The sequence below is a fragment of the Cynocephalus volans genome, chromosome 8 (assembly GCF_027409185.1).
Source record: "Cynocephalus volans isolate mCynVol1 chromosome 8, mCynVol1.pri, whole genome shotgun sequence".
Lineage (NCBI taxonomy): Eukaryota > Metazoa > Chordata > Mammalia > Dermoptera > Cynocephalidae > Cynocephalus > Cynocephalus volans.
The window spans coordinates 144,628,347-144,642,323 of NC_084467.1; the positions used below are offsets into that span (position 1 = coordinate 144,628,347).

At 43.2% G+C, this 13,977-nt stretch overlaps 1 protein-coding gene and 1 pseudogene across 1 annotated transcript in view; one reads left to right on the top strand and one right to left on the bottom strand.

Moving 5' to 3' along the window:
* Positions 1-13,977, bottom strand: part of NIBAN1 (niban apoptosis regulator 1) — a 146,814-nt gene that overhangs the window by 13,001 nt on the left and 119,836 nt on the right. Inside the window, exons 7-10 of the mRNA XM_063105976.1 lie at positions 8,955-9,059; positions 8,480-8,642; positions 3,993-4,180; positions 1,161-1,322 (exon numbers count right to left, since the gene is read on the bottom strand). Coding sequence (XP_062962046.1) covers positions 1,161-1,322; positions 3,993-4,180; positions 8,480-8,642; positions 8,955-9,059 — 618 coding nt within the window. The remainder of the gene's footprint in view (positions 1-1,160; positions 1,323-3,992; positions 4,181-8,479; positions 8,643-8,954; positions 9,060-13,977) is intronic.
* LOC134383183 (non-histone chromosomal protein HMG-17-like) lies at positions 9,667-9,931 on the top strand (annotated as a pseudogene).

Genomic DNA, 13,977 nt, shown 5'->3' on the forward strand with positions numbered 1-13,977 from the left:
TTCCCCAACTATTTTTTGTCTGCACCTCCACTTAGACGTACAGCACTCTGCCTCACATCTCTCTCTCTACTTTCCATCCTGACACCTCCCATCTCTTCCTTTCTCTGCAAAGCTGGGAAGGGAGGGAAGGTCAGGGCTTGGTATAGACAGTGGCTGACATGCTCATGGGTCAGGAAACGGAAGTAGTTCAGATGTCTTATTCTCTGCAGTTAGGCCTGTATCCATTTCACTAGGGTCCTGTATGACCAAAGGGACTTCGGTTAAACTACTACCCAATTCTGTTTTGTTCATAAACCCTCACAACTCAGGGGTTAGATAAGATGTATTGCTTAATCCTGCCCATAACTTACAAAACAAACAAACCTAAAAACCACTCCACTCTTCCCCAGGCCTGTGACCCCTAGGCATCCAATCCATACCTTTATCACAGCACTTTCCACACTGCACAGAGAATTTATCTGTCTCACTATAAGCTCCCTGAAGTGGGATCCGGCACAGGGTCCAGCCCACAGTAAGCTCCCCCCAGAATATCTGTGAAATAGAATTGTCTCCTTATAGCTTCAGTGATCAAACCCTTTCTTCATTTAAGAAACATGATAAAATGGAGGGAGGTTTTGCTATTCATTTCTGTTCCTGGGGAAAAAAGGAACCTATCAAATAGACTTAAGAAATTGAAATACGAAGCTGTAAGTGATTGATTCCTTTACTCCTATATTAGAGAATTAATTTAAGGCAGTGGTTCTCAATCCTGGAAGCACATTAGAAGCAGTGGAAATGAGGGTGGGGGAGATCTTTAAAAAGTACAGAAATGTATATAATCAGCATCACTGGGGACAAGGCCCAGCCGTCAGCATTTCTTACAAGCTCTCCAGATGACTCCAGTGTGCTGCCAAGGTTAAAAGCACTGATTTGACAAATCATGTAATTATCAATTAATGCTACTTTATTTCCTTGAGATATTTCTTCTCTATGATATTCATCAACATGGAAAAAAAGATAAAACCAGCTGGAAAGACAGAATATGTCCTCACTCAACATGATGACTAAGGAAATGGGCCTCATTCCCTGAGCTACACTGGTACCCGGGTCTCATTCGCCAGCACTTATTTCTCTGCTCTCTCTCCCTCTTCATCCACCAAGGACGCCCCTGCTGCTCCCACCTCTTGCATGTAGTTCTGAGTCCTCTGGATCACCAGATCAACGTGGGGGAATCTGAAGCGGCTCTTAAGATCCTGCAGGCGCTCTTGAAGCAGGTTGACTTTAACATAACAAGGTTCCATCTTGACAGAATCCAGTGGAAGATTCATAAGCAGGTCTAGATGCTGCATTTTGGTGAAGGGAAAAATTGAACACCTTCAGACTTAGGAGTGATATTACATACATATTGCACATTACCTAAATTCTAAACAATCAAATGTACATTATTAGAGTGAATCACTACTTCGATCACTACATCGGTCACATCTTTGATTCTTATTTCCTTCCTTTAATGGGTCCCTGGAGCAGCTCCACTGCTAGGACACAGACCGGTGGAAGAACCAACCAGACGACGGGAAGACCAGGGGTGCACTCAGTGGTCTCCGGCCCTCATAAGCTCTTAATGGGCTCTGAGCTCCACTTCCAGAGCTCAAGAACCAGGCAGGCAGGCTCTTTGGCACATGTTTTGCTGCCGGGCCCACAAGCTTCCAAAGTCTTCTTCAACGAGTGACAGCCCTCTCTCCAAAAGCCCCGGGGAAGTTGGGATGCTCCCTAGACTCCTGGATTCTGGGAGGGAAGCCAGAATTCCCCACCATTCTGTGAGGCTCTGCCAGTGCCCACGGGGCTTCCCTCTGCTGTGGGTTGCTGTATGGTGCTAGCAGACAGGGAGTGCATGATAGGAAGAGGCCTGCCCTGGGACAGGTATCCAGTTTTAAAAGCTGGGATCCCTCCTACTCTAGTTTGAACAAGTGATAACATAATCAATGAGGCCACAGGGTTTGTCTGCTACAGCCCTCAAGTGTTATCAACATACTCTTACACTGTGGATGTTGTTGTAACAGAATGCAATCTGTTTTCCAAGCTTACTTAAAAATAATTTTTTAATTGAATACTGGAGGTTTAGAATACACAGGAGAATGGGTGGAGACGGAGAAGACAGAAAGAAAGGCGCTGAGAGTGGAGGCTCTGGGGAGACCTGGGGAGTGAGGCAGGGGAGCGTGAATGTACAGGATGCACTATCTGACGTTCAGCTCACCGAAAAGAGGTAAATCTAGATTTCTCTACACAGAAATTTTAAGAGGGCCCATCCTCATTGTGCTTTAAAGGAGAACTGAAGTGGAATTATGATCAAGAGCAAGCTGTCAAACCTGCCCCTCCTCACACAATACAGAACATGTCTATTTTAAAAATATATCAGTTAAGCCCACAGGAGAGGAAAAACGGTTTATCACTGTGCTCCTATCAGATTGGCGAAAGTTTAAGCAAGTCATAACACCTACCACTGATGGAAAGACAAGGGATAAAAGTCTCCTGCCATACACAATCGGTGGAAATGTAAAGTTTAAATCTTTTTTGAAATGCAGTGGGAACACCTGTCAGCATGAGAAATATCCCTTCCAACCTAGCAACTCTGTCTGAGGAATGTATCCCAGAGAAATAAAAGCATCAGGGTATAAGAATATACGTACAAGGTTATTAACTGTAGCTTTGTTCATGGTGCCAGCAATGTGGAGATGGTTGAATAAATCATGGTGTATCCATACACGAAAGATTATGGAGCCATTACAAAGAATGATTTAGAGTTAGAACAGCTGCCTTGCACACAGTTTCACGAGAAAACTGATAAGCAAAGTAGTATACAAAACATAATCCCATTTTTCTAAAAGCAAACAATTTTTTAAAAAATAGCCTATAAATGTGTATGTTTTACATATGAGGGGTCTTCAGAAAGTTCATGGAAAGATTTATATTATCTTTTAGTTCTATTTTTCCATAAACTTTTCAAAGTACTCTCATACTACATGAGCATGGGGAAAAGTACAGAATGGCATGTGTTAAGTGGTTTGCACTAGTTAGTTGAGGGGAGGTGGGTGGCATTAGGCAAAGAGAGAAAATAAGAACAAGTAAAAAAAAAAAAAAAAAAAAAAAACAGGCCTGCGATAAGAAACCTCAAAGCATTTATGAAATAATCCTGCTCATGTACAATTACATCTGTGTATGTGTGCATAAATAAGAAAGGAAAAGAAACGGAGGTGTCTGGTTTTGTCTACTGACTAGTAGGGATGTTTGCTGTGATATGTCAAGTGTAGCATCACACTGCCGAGTTAGGGTGCACGAAATCCTCTGGGACTCTTGTTACAACAGACTCCTGGGCCCCACCTCTAGAGTTTCTGATCAGTAGATCTGTGGTGGGACCTGAGAATTTGCATTTTTAACAACCAGGTGATGATGACACTGTTGGTTCAGGAGCTACCTGAGAAACCATATCATGAGTCTTATTTCTGAAAACAAGAAACCAACAAACGTTAAGTTCTGTAAATGAGGATATATGTTTATATATTTGTGTGCACAGAGAAAAAGTATAAAACACATACCAAGCTATCTATATTAGTTAATTCAGGGAGTTGGAAATGGAGGTGGCCTAGGAGTTGGGGGTGGGCTAGGATTAGTGGGTATCAGTGATGGTGATTAATTTTGCCTTTATATATATATTTGAGTATACTGTTTAAATATGTTATTATTTTTGTAACTTGAAAACCATCAACAAAGAAAATCAGGTGGATGCATGGATAAATAGATGGATGAATGGAGTGGTTAGATGGATGGAAGAAAGGTCAGATGAATGGATGGAAGAAAGGTCAGATGAATGTATGGAAGGACAGATAGATGGAAGAACGGAAAGAAGGAAGGGGGGAAGGAAGAAAGAATGAAAGGCTGAATGGCAGATAAAACCCCATAGGAAAGGAAGCTCCAGGCAGACCATTCACACTCGGCTCCTCAGTTTTGTGTCCTACCTCCTTTAGCCGGACACTGTCTTTGGTGGTCTGAAAGTTCTGGCTGAGTTCATCCACTTCTTTTTCGAAGAGTAAGCGTACTTCGCTGAATCCTGAGCTCACCGGTCCCATGAGCTCCTCCAGAATGGACGCCAGGAATGGCTGCACACTCTCCATACAGCTTTTCTCCGCCGGCTGGGCCACCATTGCTGAGGTAACAAATAGCCACTGTGACTTAGGGCAAACTTGGATTTGGAGGCACTTGAGCCAGGCCAGAGCTGGACGGTGCCTCACGGAGCCATGTAACAGCCAAGGCGAGCGTAAATGGGCAAAACAGACTAGACTAGCCCAGTGAGTCCTGTGCCATCTCTCACCAGAATGGAAAACCACCGATGCTTTGAGAATTGGAGCAAACAGAACCTCTCCCCTCCCCAAGCTTTCCTCTGCACTGGGATAAAATGCATTTTTCTGCTTGGTCCCTATGAACGCGAAAAGCCTAATACAAAGAAGAAAAGGCTGGCAACCCACCTATCTACTATCAATCACCATCATTATATACGCATGTTTTGTCTTCTAAAAACATTATTAATTTTTAATTCACTTCTCTAAGAGTTAATCAGTCAATATAATTGCATCCCCTTCTCCCCGCAAAGAGTCTTCAAAAACTCAAGCACAGTCTTTTCTTTGGCAAATGGAACCAAATTCCATTCAGTTTGCCACCTCACCTCTTGTCCCCATTCCCAATGAAGACAAAATGCAATATTTTTTCTAATAAGGATGACATTCTTAGTAACAAAAATATAAAGAGTACAGAAAATTGTAAAGAAGGACAAAAAAATGTCTCCATAATCCCACTCCCCAGAGGCAAATACTGCCCTTTGATTTAGAGGAGGAGTACGGTGGTAAAGATCCTGATCCAGTAAGCCTGGGGAAGACATGGAGATCTGCATTTTTTTCAGTGCAGAGGTGACTGTCATGCTCAGCCAGGTTTGGAAGCAGGGATGTTGTGTAGGACGCCTGAGCTGGAAGAGGCCTGGAAGGCTGGCTCCATGGCCTGGAAGGCTGGCCTTGTGGAGCTAGTCGAGCCACATATCCTTGTCATAGGGTCACAACTGAAAAGTGAAGGACAAACTGATGGGGAAAAAGGAGGTACTGAGCAAGGTCAAGATGACTTGACCAAGGTCGTATTCTAATCTGCAGAAGTAGGACTACAATTCAAGTGTGTTTCTTAAGTTCCTACTGGAAACTAACTTGCTTATAGTGAAGATAAATAGCCACATTTTTATTTCAATTTGCAGAAATATTTTGCAGAGTTACAGAGAACCAGATTGTGGCCTCTTATACTGAGAATCTAAGGTGACCAATACTATTCATATTATGAATTACTCATAAAGTATTTGGGATGTAAAATAGTAAACAGGTCACAGAATATTAGGGAAAAAACCCTTTCAATTGTCTGATTCAAATAAGAAACAATCCACGACTCTTCAAAAAACAACTTGCTTGATAACCAAAATGCAAAATCGTTTGCCAGGAGAGAATAAATTACTAGTTAATTAACTTTCAGAGAGGAACGATTTATTGAAATTTCAGAATAATCCTGAACACTGGTAATACACAGCAAGGATTTAGCAGCAGCTGGCCGATTTCACTGCTGGGAGGGGTGGAGATACACCCAGGAGGGCCGGTGGGAGGGGATGTTCCCCATCTGCCTGCTCTCTTCCTGCCACCTGTTTACCAAAGTGTGCTTCAACCCCCTCTCTGTGCCTTTCTTCAGTGTTCCTTCTACTCCTGCCTTCCTTCCTCCACCCCTGCTTGTAAACATCCTACTCGTCCCTTCAAGGCCTACTTCAAATGTCACCCACTCGGGACAGCCTCATGCCCCAGAACCATCTCACAGCTTCCTGAGCTATAGTCGGCAGGTGTTTCCTTATGGGCTGAATAAATCTCAGGCCCCATACGTGTATGCTCTGCTATTTTTCAAGCATGCAGAGATGCTATTGTGATAAACATGATGTTGGACACATTAATTCATAAGCCTCACTGAAGAGAAGGCAGCTGCCAAGAAGCAGTTGAAAGAGTGACGAAGCCTGAAGGGCTGGAGATAGAGAGGCTGGAGCTGATCAGGAAAGTTACTGAGTCTCTGCCTCAGTTTTCTTATCTGTAAAATGGAGATCATGGTGTGATTATTTCTGGGGGGTTATGGTGAGGATTAATGAGTTTATTATTCACAGTGCTTAGAAATGTTCTGGTACTCTGGAAGTATTCAGTAACTGTTAGCCTTACTGTACCTGCTGGTGTTATTTTTTCCAATCACCCTACACTACAACAGTTCTCTCATTATGAGGAGCCCATGCAGTTTTCTGAAGTTGAAATAGGATCTGCTTCCTGGCTGGGAACCACTGTGCTCTGTGTTCCTGCTGCTCACAGGGCATTTATCATATTTTTCCTTCTGTCTCAGTATCAGTGACATGCTCATATCCTCTTCTACTTGAGAAATTACGTTGTTTTTGAATCCTCATAGCCCTTGTACTCAGCAGAAGTGGAATAAATCCTTATTGAATGTATAAATAATTGTGGAGCAGAACGAAAGCTCAGTTTCTTTGCTCCCAAGAGTCACGTGGGAGGAAATGGAGAGATCATTACTTAATACTCCCAAAGTTTTTTGAAATCCAAAGCCCTTTATCAACGCAGGCTATCGTATACTTCCTTGTTTTAAAGGTGGAGAACCAGAGGCTTGGTTAAAATATGTTTCTGATATATCATTTTTTAAAAATGTGATCATTATACCTGTGCCTCTATAATTATCTCAAAATAAAAAGATTTTTTTAAAAAAAAAAAAAAAAAAAAAACAAACAAAAAAAAAAAATAAAAATAAAAAAAAATAAAAATGTGATCATTAGTTCCTTCCAAGGCTTCTTTCAGGAAACAAAGACTAGTCCAGGGTGGAATCTTTTTCCATTGTCTGTGGATACACAAGAGCCACAGAGATTTAGGCAAGAGAGAACAGTTTAATTCAGGCCATGGGGAGGCCCAGCTAGCCCCAGATAACAGAAAGTCTGGCACAGAGGTTGGGTGCTGACAGTTTTTAGTTGCATGGAACATTTCAATATGGAGTCAACTCTACATCAGTTGTGCTGATGGAGACATAGGGACATGGATAATGGCAAACAAAAAACACTCTGCAGTTAATTTATACCTGGTTTTGGAAGGCATCACGTGAACAGACACACACAGATACACAGACACGCACACCCTTGCTGTAGTTATGCCCCCTCTAATCTCTTGGTGGAACCTGTTCTAAAAGCCCAGAAACAAGCCAGGCTGCAGCCTGAGGAGGTTCTGAATTATGGAGGACAATCCACCAAGCAGACAATGTCCCGATAGATTGCAAGCCTCTGAGTACAGGAACTGAGTCTTTCTTGTTCACTGCCAAACTCCATTGCCTTGCTCAGAAAGCACTTAGTAAATATTTTTTAATGAATGAATGAGTGTGTGAGTGAGTAAGCGAATGATCTGAGAACTACCTAAGAAGATTATGGATAAACTACCACAGATGAACCTACACACTTTTGCTCTGAAGTGACATTACGTGTGATGCGTTTGTTGGGTCGTGGGGGCCACAGAGAGAATGCAGAACCATAGAATCGTATCCTGTAGAATTCCTTAGAGGTCAGCTAAGGCCTCTTGTGTGGGAACAGGCAAACTTTTTTCTGTCAAGGGACAGATAGTGAATATTTACGACTTTGCAGCCCATAACTTCTTGGTTCCAACTACCCAATTCTGCTGTTGTAGCATAAAAGTAGCCACAGATAATACATAATCAAATGAACATGGCTGTGCTCCAATAAAACATTACTCACAAAAACCAGGGCGGGGAGGGGGGCACGTGACCCAACCACCACAGTTTCTGACCCCACTCTTGTGAGCCGTCCTGATTTCAGAGGAGGACACTCAGGCAAACAGAAGTCGAGTGGCCTCCCCGTGTACACATGACTGGTCAACGTTGGAGGTGGGCCTAGAAATCCAAATTTGTTGTCTAAGCCAAAATTGTAGGTTTTCCAGTCAAAGGAAAATCCATTTATTCATTGATTTAAATATTCCCGGAGAGTCTGTGTATGGCAGGCACGGCACTAAGCACTGGGTACACTTGAGTACACCATAGCAACATGGCTCTGCTCTTTGAGAGCTTACAACAGAGAGAGGTGGGCAGAAGGCATCATAATCCTGTGAAAAGTGCTACAGTGGGGAAAGTACAGGCAGTATCAGAACACACAGGCACCACTAAAAGGCAAGGAGCAAAGTTTCCTCCACCTCGTGTCATGAAGCTTCCACGGGAGGGTCCCGGCCCTTGGCAGCACCTCTGGCACATTCCTGTTACAACTGTTATCACTTCTTCCCAATTTCCTCAGTTTAACTCTCCTCTGAAACCATGTTTCTAGCCACATGGTAGATCCCCTAATGCATAGCTTATTTAATTAACAGGAGTGTGGATTATCTCTACTGACCTTTGATCTTCCCAGTTAAAAAGTTCTTGGAGTTCACAATCTGATCCATGTCTGAGCGGATGGTTCCTTCCAGGCCCTTTGTCAGAGTTCTGCATTCCTCCTTCAAGGCACTTAATCCTTCTGAAACTTGATGCTGAACCAGGTTGTAGGCCTCCTCCAGGAGCTGCAACAGGGAATAACACATAAATCGGGGCTCTGTCGTGTGTAAGCGCCCGATGGAGTCAAGCAGAGGGCGGACAGCTCACGGAAGACTATCATAACATAAACACAACTGCACATGCACTAATTTTTCTTTCAAAGTTTGGGTCTGTTTGGATTAGTCCTCATGGAAGTGAGACTGAGCAGGCTCGAGGTAGGCATTTCTCCACCCAGGGAAGGAATTATTAAACACACGCGTGCACACACATGCACACACACAAACACACACACTCCAAATGCCCTGAAAAGAAGGCTGCAGAGCAAAATCGTCACTCACGCTGAGCCAGGCCCTCTTTCTGTCACTCTTCTTCCCCTTCATTTTTGGCAGCAGGTCCGTCTGAAGGGTTGGCAGGAGCTCCTCCAACACCAGGTTACTCAGGACCTGCAGAATAGAAGACAGGCCCGGAGTTGGGCAGTTGGTGAAGGCTGAATCTGAGCATCGGGCCAACTAAAGATGTCAGCATTTGCTGTCCCTGTCCTGGGCTATATGAACTGTTAGATTAACAGTTCAGTCCTGGTTCTGAGGCCACAGGAATCTCAACAATCTTAGGGGGTAAACATTCTGAAACATCCTCAAGGAGCAGTAACATCTGTTGACATTTGCCCATGGCTGTTTTCCCAATGAAAAGAACAAATTCCTCAAATTCAAACTTCTCATATTCAAACTAGAAAAACCTAGAGCATTTAGGATAAGAGGGGAAATTTCAGTTATGGATAAGGGCATCCTTGGCAAAACTGTGAAGGGAGTCAGGCTCGGTTTTGGTGGCTTGAGTCCTAGTCTGTACCCCCAGGGACTATCATTCCTCTACAAGCCCCCTCATGATCTAAGTGTCTTCATGATCTCTGTCTCTACTGTCCCCTGAGCCCCAACTCCATCCTCTTTAACATATAGAAAAATAAGGAAGGAGCAGTGTGAAGAAGAGGCAGGAACGACCCAGATGCCACTGTATCCCCACATCCAGCACCTACGTCCCACCACCATCACCACCATGCCCAAGAGAAAGGCTGGAGAAGACGCTAAAGGAGGCAAAACCAAGCTGAAGGACGAGCCATACACAAGATCTGCTTGTCTGCTAAACCTGCTCCTCCAAAGCCAGAGCCCAAGCCTAAAAGGGCCCCTGCAGAGAAGGAGGAGAAGGTTCTCAAAGGGAAAAAGGGAAAACCTGAAGCTGGCGAGGATGAGAATATTCAGAAAATGGAGATGCCAAAACAGGGCAGGCACAGAAAGCTGCAGGCGCTGGAGATGCCGAGTGAGGTGTGTGCATTTGTGATAACTGTGCACTTCCGCTGACTGTACAGTTTGAAATACTATTTTTTAAAATTGAGTTTTATAAAAATGCAGAATTTTGTTTTACCTTTTTTTAAGCTATGTTGTTAGCACACAGAACGTTTCACTGCTTTTTGGAGAAGGGGCATATGTTACTAATAGAATGTCTCTGAGCTGGATTGGTATGTGGAAAAACACCTTTTCCTTCTAGTTTTGAGAGCCTTCCTCTTGGCTCCCAGGAGGAGAGATTCCTTGACGTTGACACACGCAGCCACCTTGGCACAAAATGCCTGTGGCATGGAAAAACTAACATTCGTTTTTATGTCCTCTTCTCCCTCTCTGTCTTCAGCATAGACTTAACTCCCTTAAACCCAGAGACCTGTTGGAACCTGATCCCCCCAAATTGGCTACCAGGATGTCAGGCAATCTGGGCTTTCCAGTGATGCCATTGAGATGGCATCCCACCAAAGAGCAGTAGTTTCTTTTTTAAATTGTGGATCTTCAGATTGATAATTCTGCCATTTTCATTTCATTTTCTGAAAGTCAGGATCAGCTCATGAAAAGTAGTTGAACAATATGCTAAATGTGAAATGTTAACCCTCACTCAAAACTTTCCCTGTTCAGAGCATCAAATGAAGACTTCATTGGGTTTTATAGCGGCTTTGATTTTGGTACTCCAATGAAGAACGGAGTTTGAAAATTGTTGTATACTACTAACAAGTGTCTGCCTGAAATACAGCAATTGTAAAATTATTATTGTAAAATTATTTTATATTATTAAATATAAAAAGTATATTTAATAAAGCTGTATACACTTCGGAAAAAGAGAGTAGCAAATACTTTGGAACAACTGTATATCTGTGGGCTGAGCAGAATATGGGGGGTGTCTAAAGTTTTCAGGATGTTTTTAAAAAATTTATTCCTAAATCTCTCCTAAAATTTTGCTTGGATCAATGAAAATGTTTCTTTTGAATCTGAGCAGTATTCTACAGACCACTCATTGCAATGTAATGTGTAACACTGGCCTGTCCTTCTTTATCTCTGCCCCCTGAATTGCAACAGCTTTGCTTTTACCATAAGTCTTTTGACGCTCACAGCTGAGCTTTCAATAGTAGGCTGCAGACTAAGATTTACCAAAGGGCAAAAGTAGTTTGGGAACGGAGGCAGGCAGAGGTGTAGTGGGTCACTCAAGATATCCATCCTATGAATTTGAGATAATATATGTTCAAAATAATTGACCTCCCACTTCTCACTTCTCATAAAAATTCAAATAATGCTTTGGGGGTAAGAAAGATTTTCTCTGAGGTCATTGGCCAGCTTCATGCTAGTGGAAATACTCATGAGCTCGTTGACCTGGCCTTTCACCAGGGCTTCTGTTACAGCAGGGTGTAACACTTCCGCTAAACGGGAACGCTCTCAGGGTGGAAGTAGACGAGCCATCCAGTCCCACTGTACCTGTGGCTGCCTGGGAGAGGCGGGTGCTCAGGTCAGTGCAGCAAGGGGGGCTCCTGTCATCTGCCACGTGGATCTGCCTTGTGTGACAAAGATTATAATGGGGTTAAGATCTCCACTAGTCCTGGTAATTCATTGGTGGGGATGTTTTTACCTTTCTTAACTATTCTCTGGAGATGAGAACCATTTTCTGAGGAATTTAAGGGAAACTTGACATGTGCAAACTCCATGGAAATCGTCAGGTCCAACAGTTAGATCCAGCAGATAATTAGTAATCCACAGACCCCATCCTGCTCAAGGGGATGAGTTCTTATTTGGAACACATCCGCTCGAGAGCAATCAAAGTGTGTATGGGGGGAGCGGGCTAAGAGGGAAAGAGCCTGTAGCTAGAACTTAAGCTCAATGGGAAATGCTATCTTGGTTGAAAAATATTAAACGCAAGAATCATAACAATTGTTCTAATTCATGTTTTGCAGAGATTGGTTTGAATTTGAGCATAAGTGTGAAACAGGTTTGAAAAAATAAAAATGCTATATACAAAGGCCAAAGAAAAAGAATGCTCCATTTGAGTGGGCTTAGGGTTTTCTTTTAGTCTTTCCCAAACAATGTTCCAAGAAATTTGGGTCTATTTTACAACTTAGGGAGCTAAAAAAAGAAATATGTCTGGGGAGAAAAAAAGAGGGGTTGAGGGTAGGTTGCAAGGTAGGGGGCAGGGATGGGGCTTGGGGAATAGCCACAGGGTAGGTACAGCCTCTGGGTGCTGGAGCCCAGCTGTGTCTCACTGGAACTGTGTCTTCGCCCCACCCTGACTTTGTGCTGCCCCTCACCTGCCCAGGGCCCACACTGGGATTCCCTACCTTGCTTAGCTCTCCATAAGCATGGTCTTAAGCCCTTGAGCTCTTCTAGGGAAAGTAGCTAATCTAATAAATAAACCATAATCATGAAGGGTTTTCCCACCTCCTCCCCGCAGCACAGAATCCACTGAGTTTTACCATAAGGGACCTAAAAATACCACTTTTTTCTTTTTTTTTAAGGTGTGTGTGTGTGTGTGAATTTAATGGCTGGGATGTGGAGATTTTTAAATTCCATTATACATATAAGAAGCCAAACGTGTCATTAGGTTGATCAAAACCAAGAAACCCAGGCTCACTCCCTGATGGCCACACACAGTGCTTCCTCTCAGGTTCTGAAGCTGTCAGGAAGGCGTGAGGGACAGAGAGACTGCCCTCCCCCCTGGGGCAGGACCCATGGTCTGACCAGCCTGTCGGCCACGTGCCTCTTGGGTTACTGAGTGGCCGTGGATGTGAGAATCCATTTACTGGGGATCACACTCAAGAACTCTAGATAAAAGACATCTCTGAACAGAATGGACAAGGCCTAAAAAATATGGATAGTTTGCTTATGTTAAAACCACTCTGTCCTGTGGGAATTATGAGCTGCTCTTTCGCCCATCTGGCTAACTAAATACAAATAACAAATATGCCAAATAACTGTAGATACTTCACATTTCTCAAAGCATCTTCCCTCATGATCTCATTGGATACATTTATACGGACAAGTAGAAAATGTGTTGATGTTTTTGCTGGTATACAAATATTTTCACCTTAACAGTCTGTCAGGCAAGTTATTCTGAGATATTTGCTTCGCTTGGACACTTGCCTAAAATAACTGTCGCCAGGAGGGCCTACCATACTTGCCGTGTGAGTCATTATTAGAAAGAGAATAGTGTAACAAGGCTGAAAATCTTCTGAATGTAGGCCCCTAGGGCAGAAGGGGTTAGGGCTGTGTTAAGATGAAGTTCTCAGCAGATAGGAGAAAAAAATGCAAATAAAACCAGTGCTTTAAACAAAAGATGTTATTTTCTCAAACTGGGTTTTGCTGTCATTTTCTTTAACTTGGTAGCTTCTCTGGACACCTGACATCTCTTTTCTATGAGTCTTAGGATAGACATTGCTTTGGCGTTCAGCTCCACGTACGAGTATTAGAGGTTAGGGTGACCCTTAATCCTCACCAGGCCCCACACAGGAAAGCTTTAGAAGCTGTTTCCTTCTACCAGCTTCTCTCAGCTCGTTCAACATGCATTTCTGTCACAAACTGGCTTTGTCCCTTCAGCCAACCTCTTCTCACTCGGAGGGTGCTGAACGAATAATCCCGAGAGACCTGTCCAGAGCCCATATTTTATAAGTCTGTGATTTCACCAAAGATACTCAGATTCCTGGGGAGCAAAACTTCTTATTGGGTCACTTGATAACCCCAGCTTTTACTGATTACTCCTCTGTTTTTTGTTTTGTTTTGTTTTCCCACTTCCGGTGTTTTTTACGCAGCAAAATTAGCACCTTGCTATGACTGCTTTACACTAATGCTTTATGATATCCATATATGTACAGACCTACATGTATGTGTGTGTGTGTACATACACACACACACGTATATACACACCACACATACACTGCCTTGTCTTCTGGATGCTTTCTAGTATGTCTCGCCGCAACACAGTGGCGAGGGATGAGTCACTTACAGCACTTAGCACATATCAGCCTAAAGCAAAAAGTAGGAAGCAAACAAAAGGAAACACAGCAAA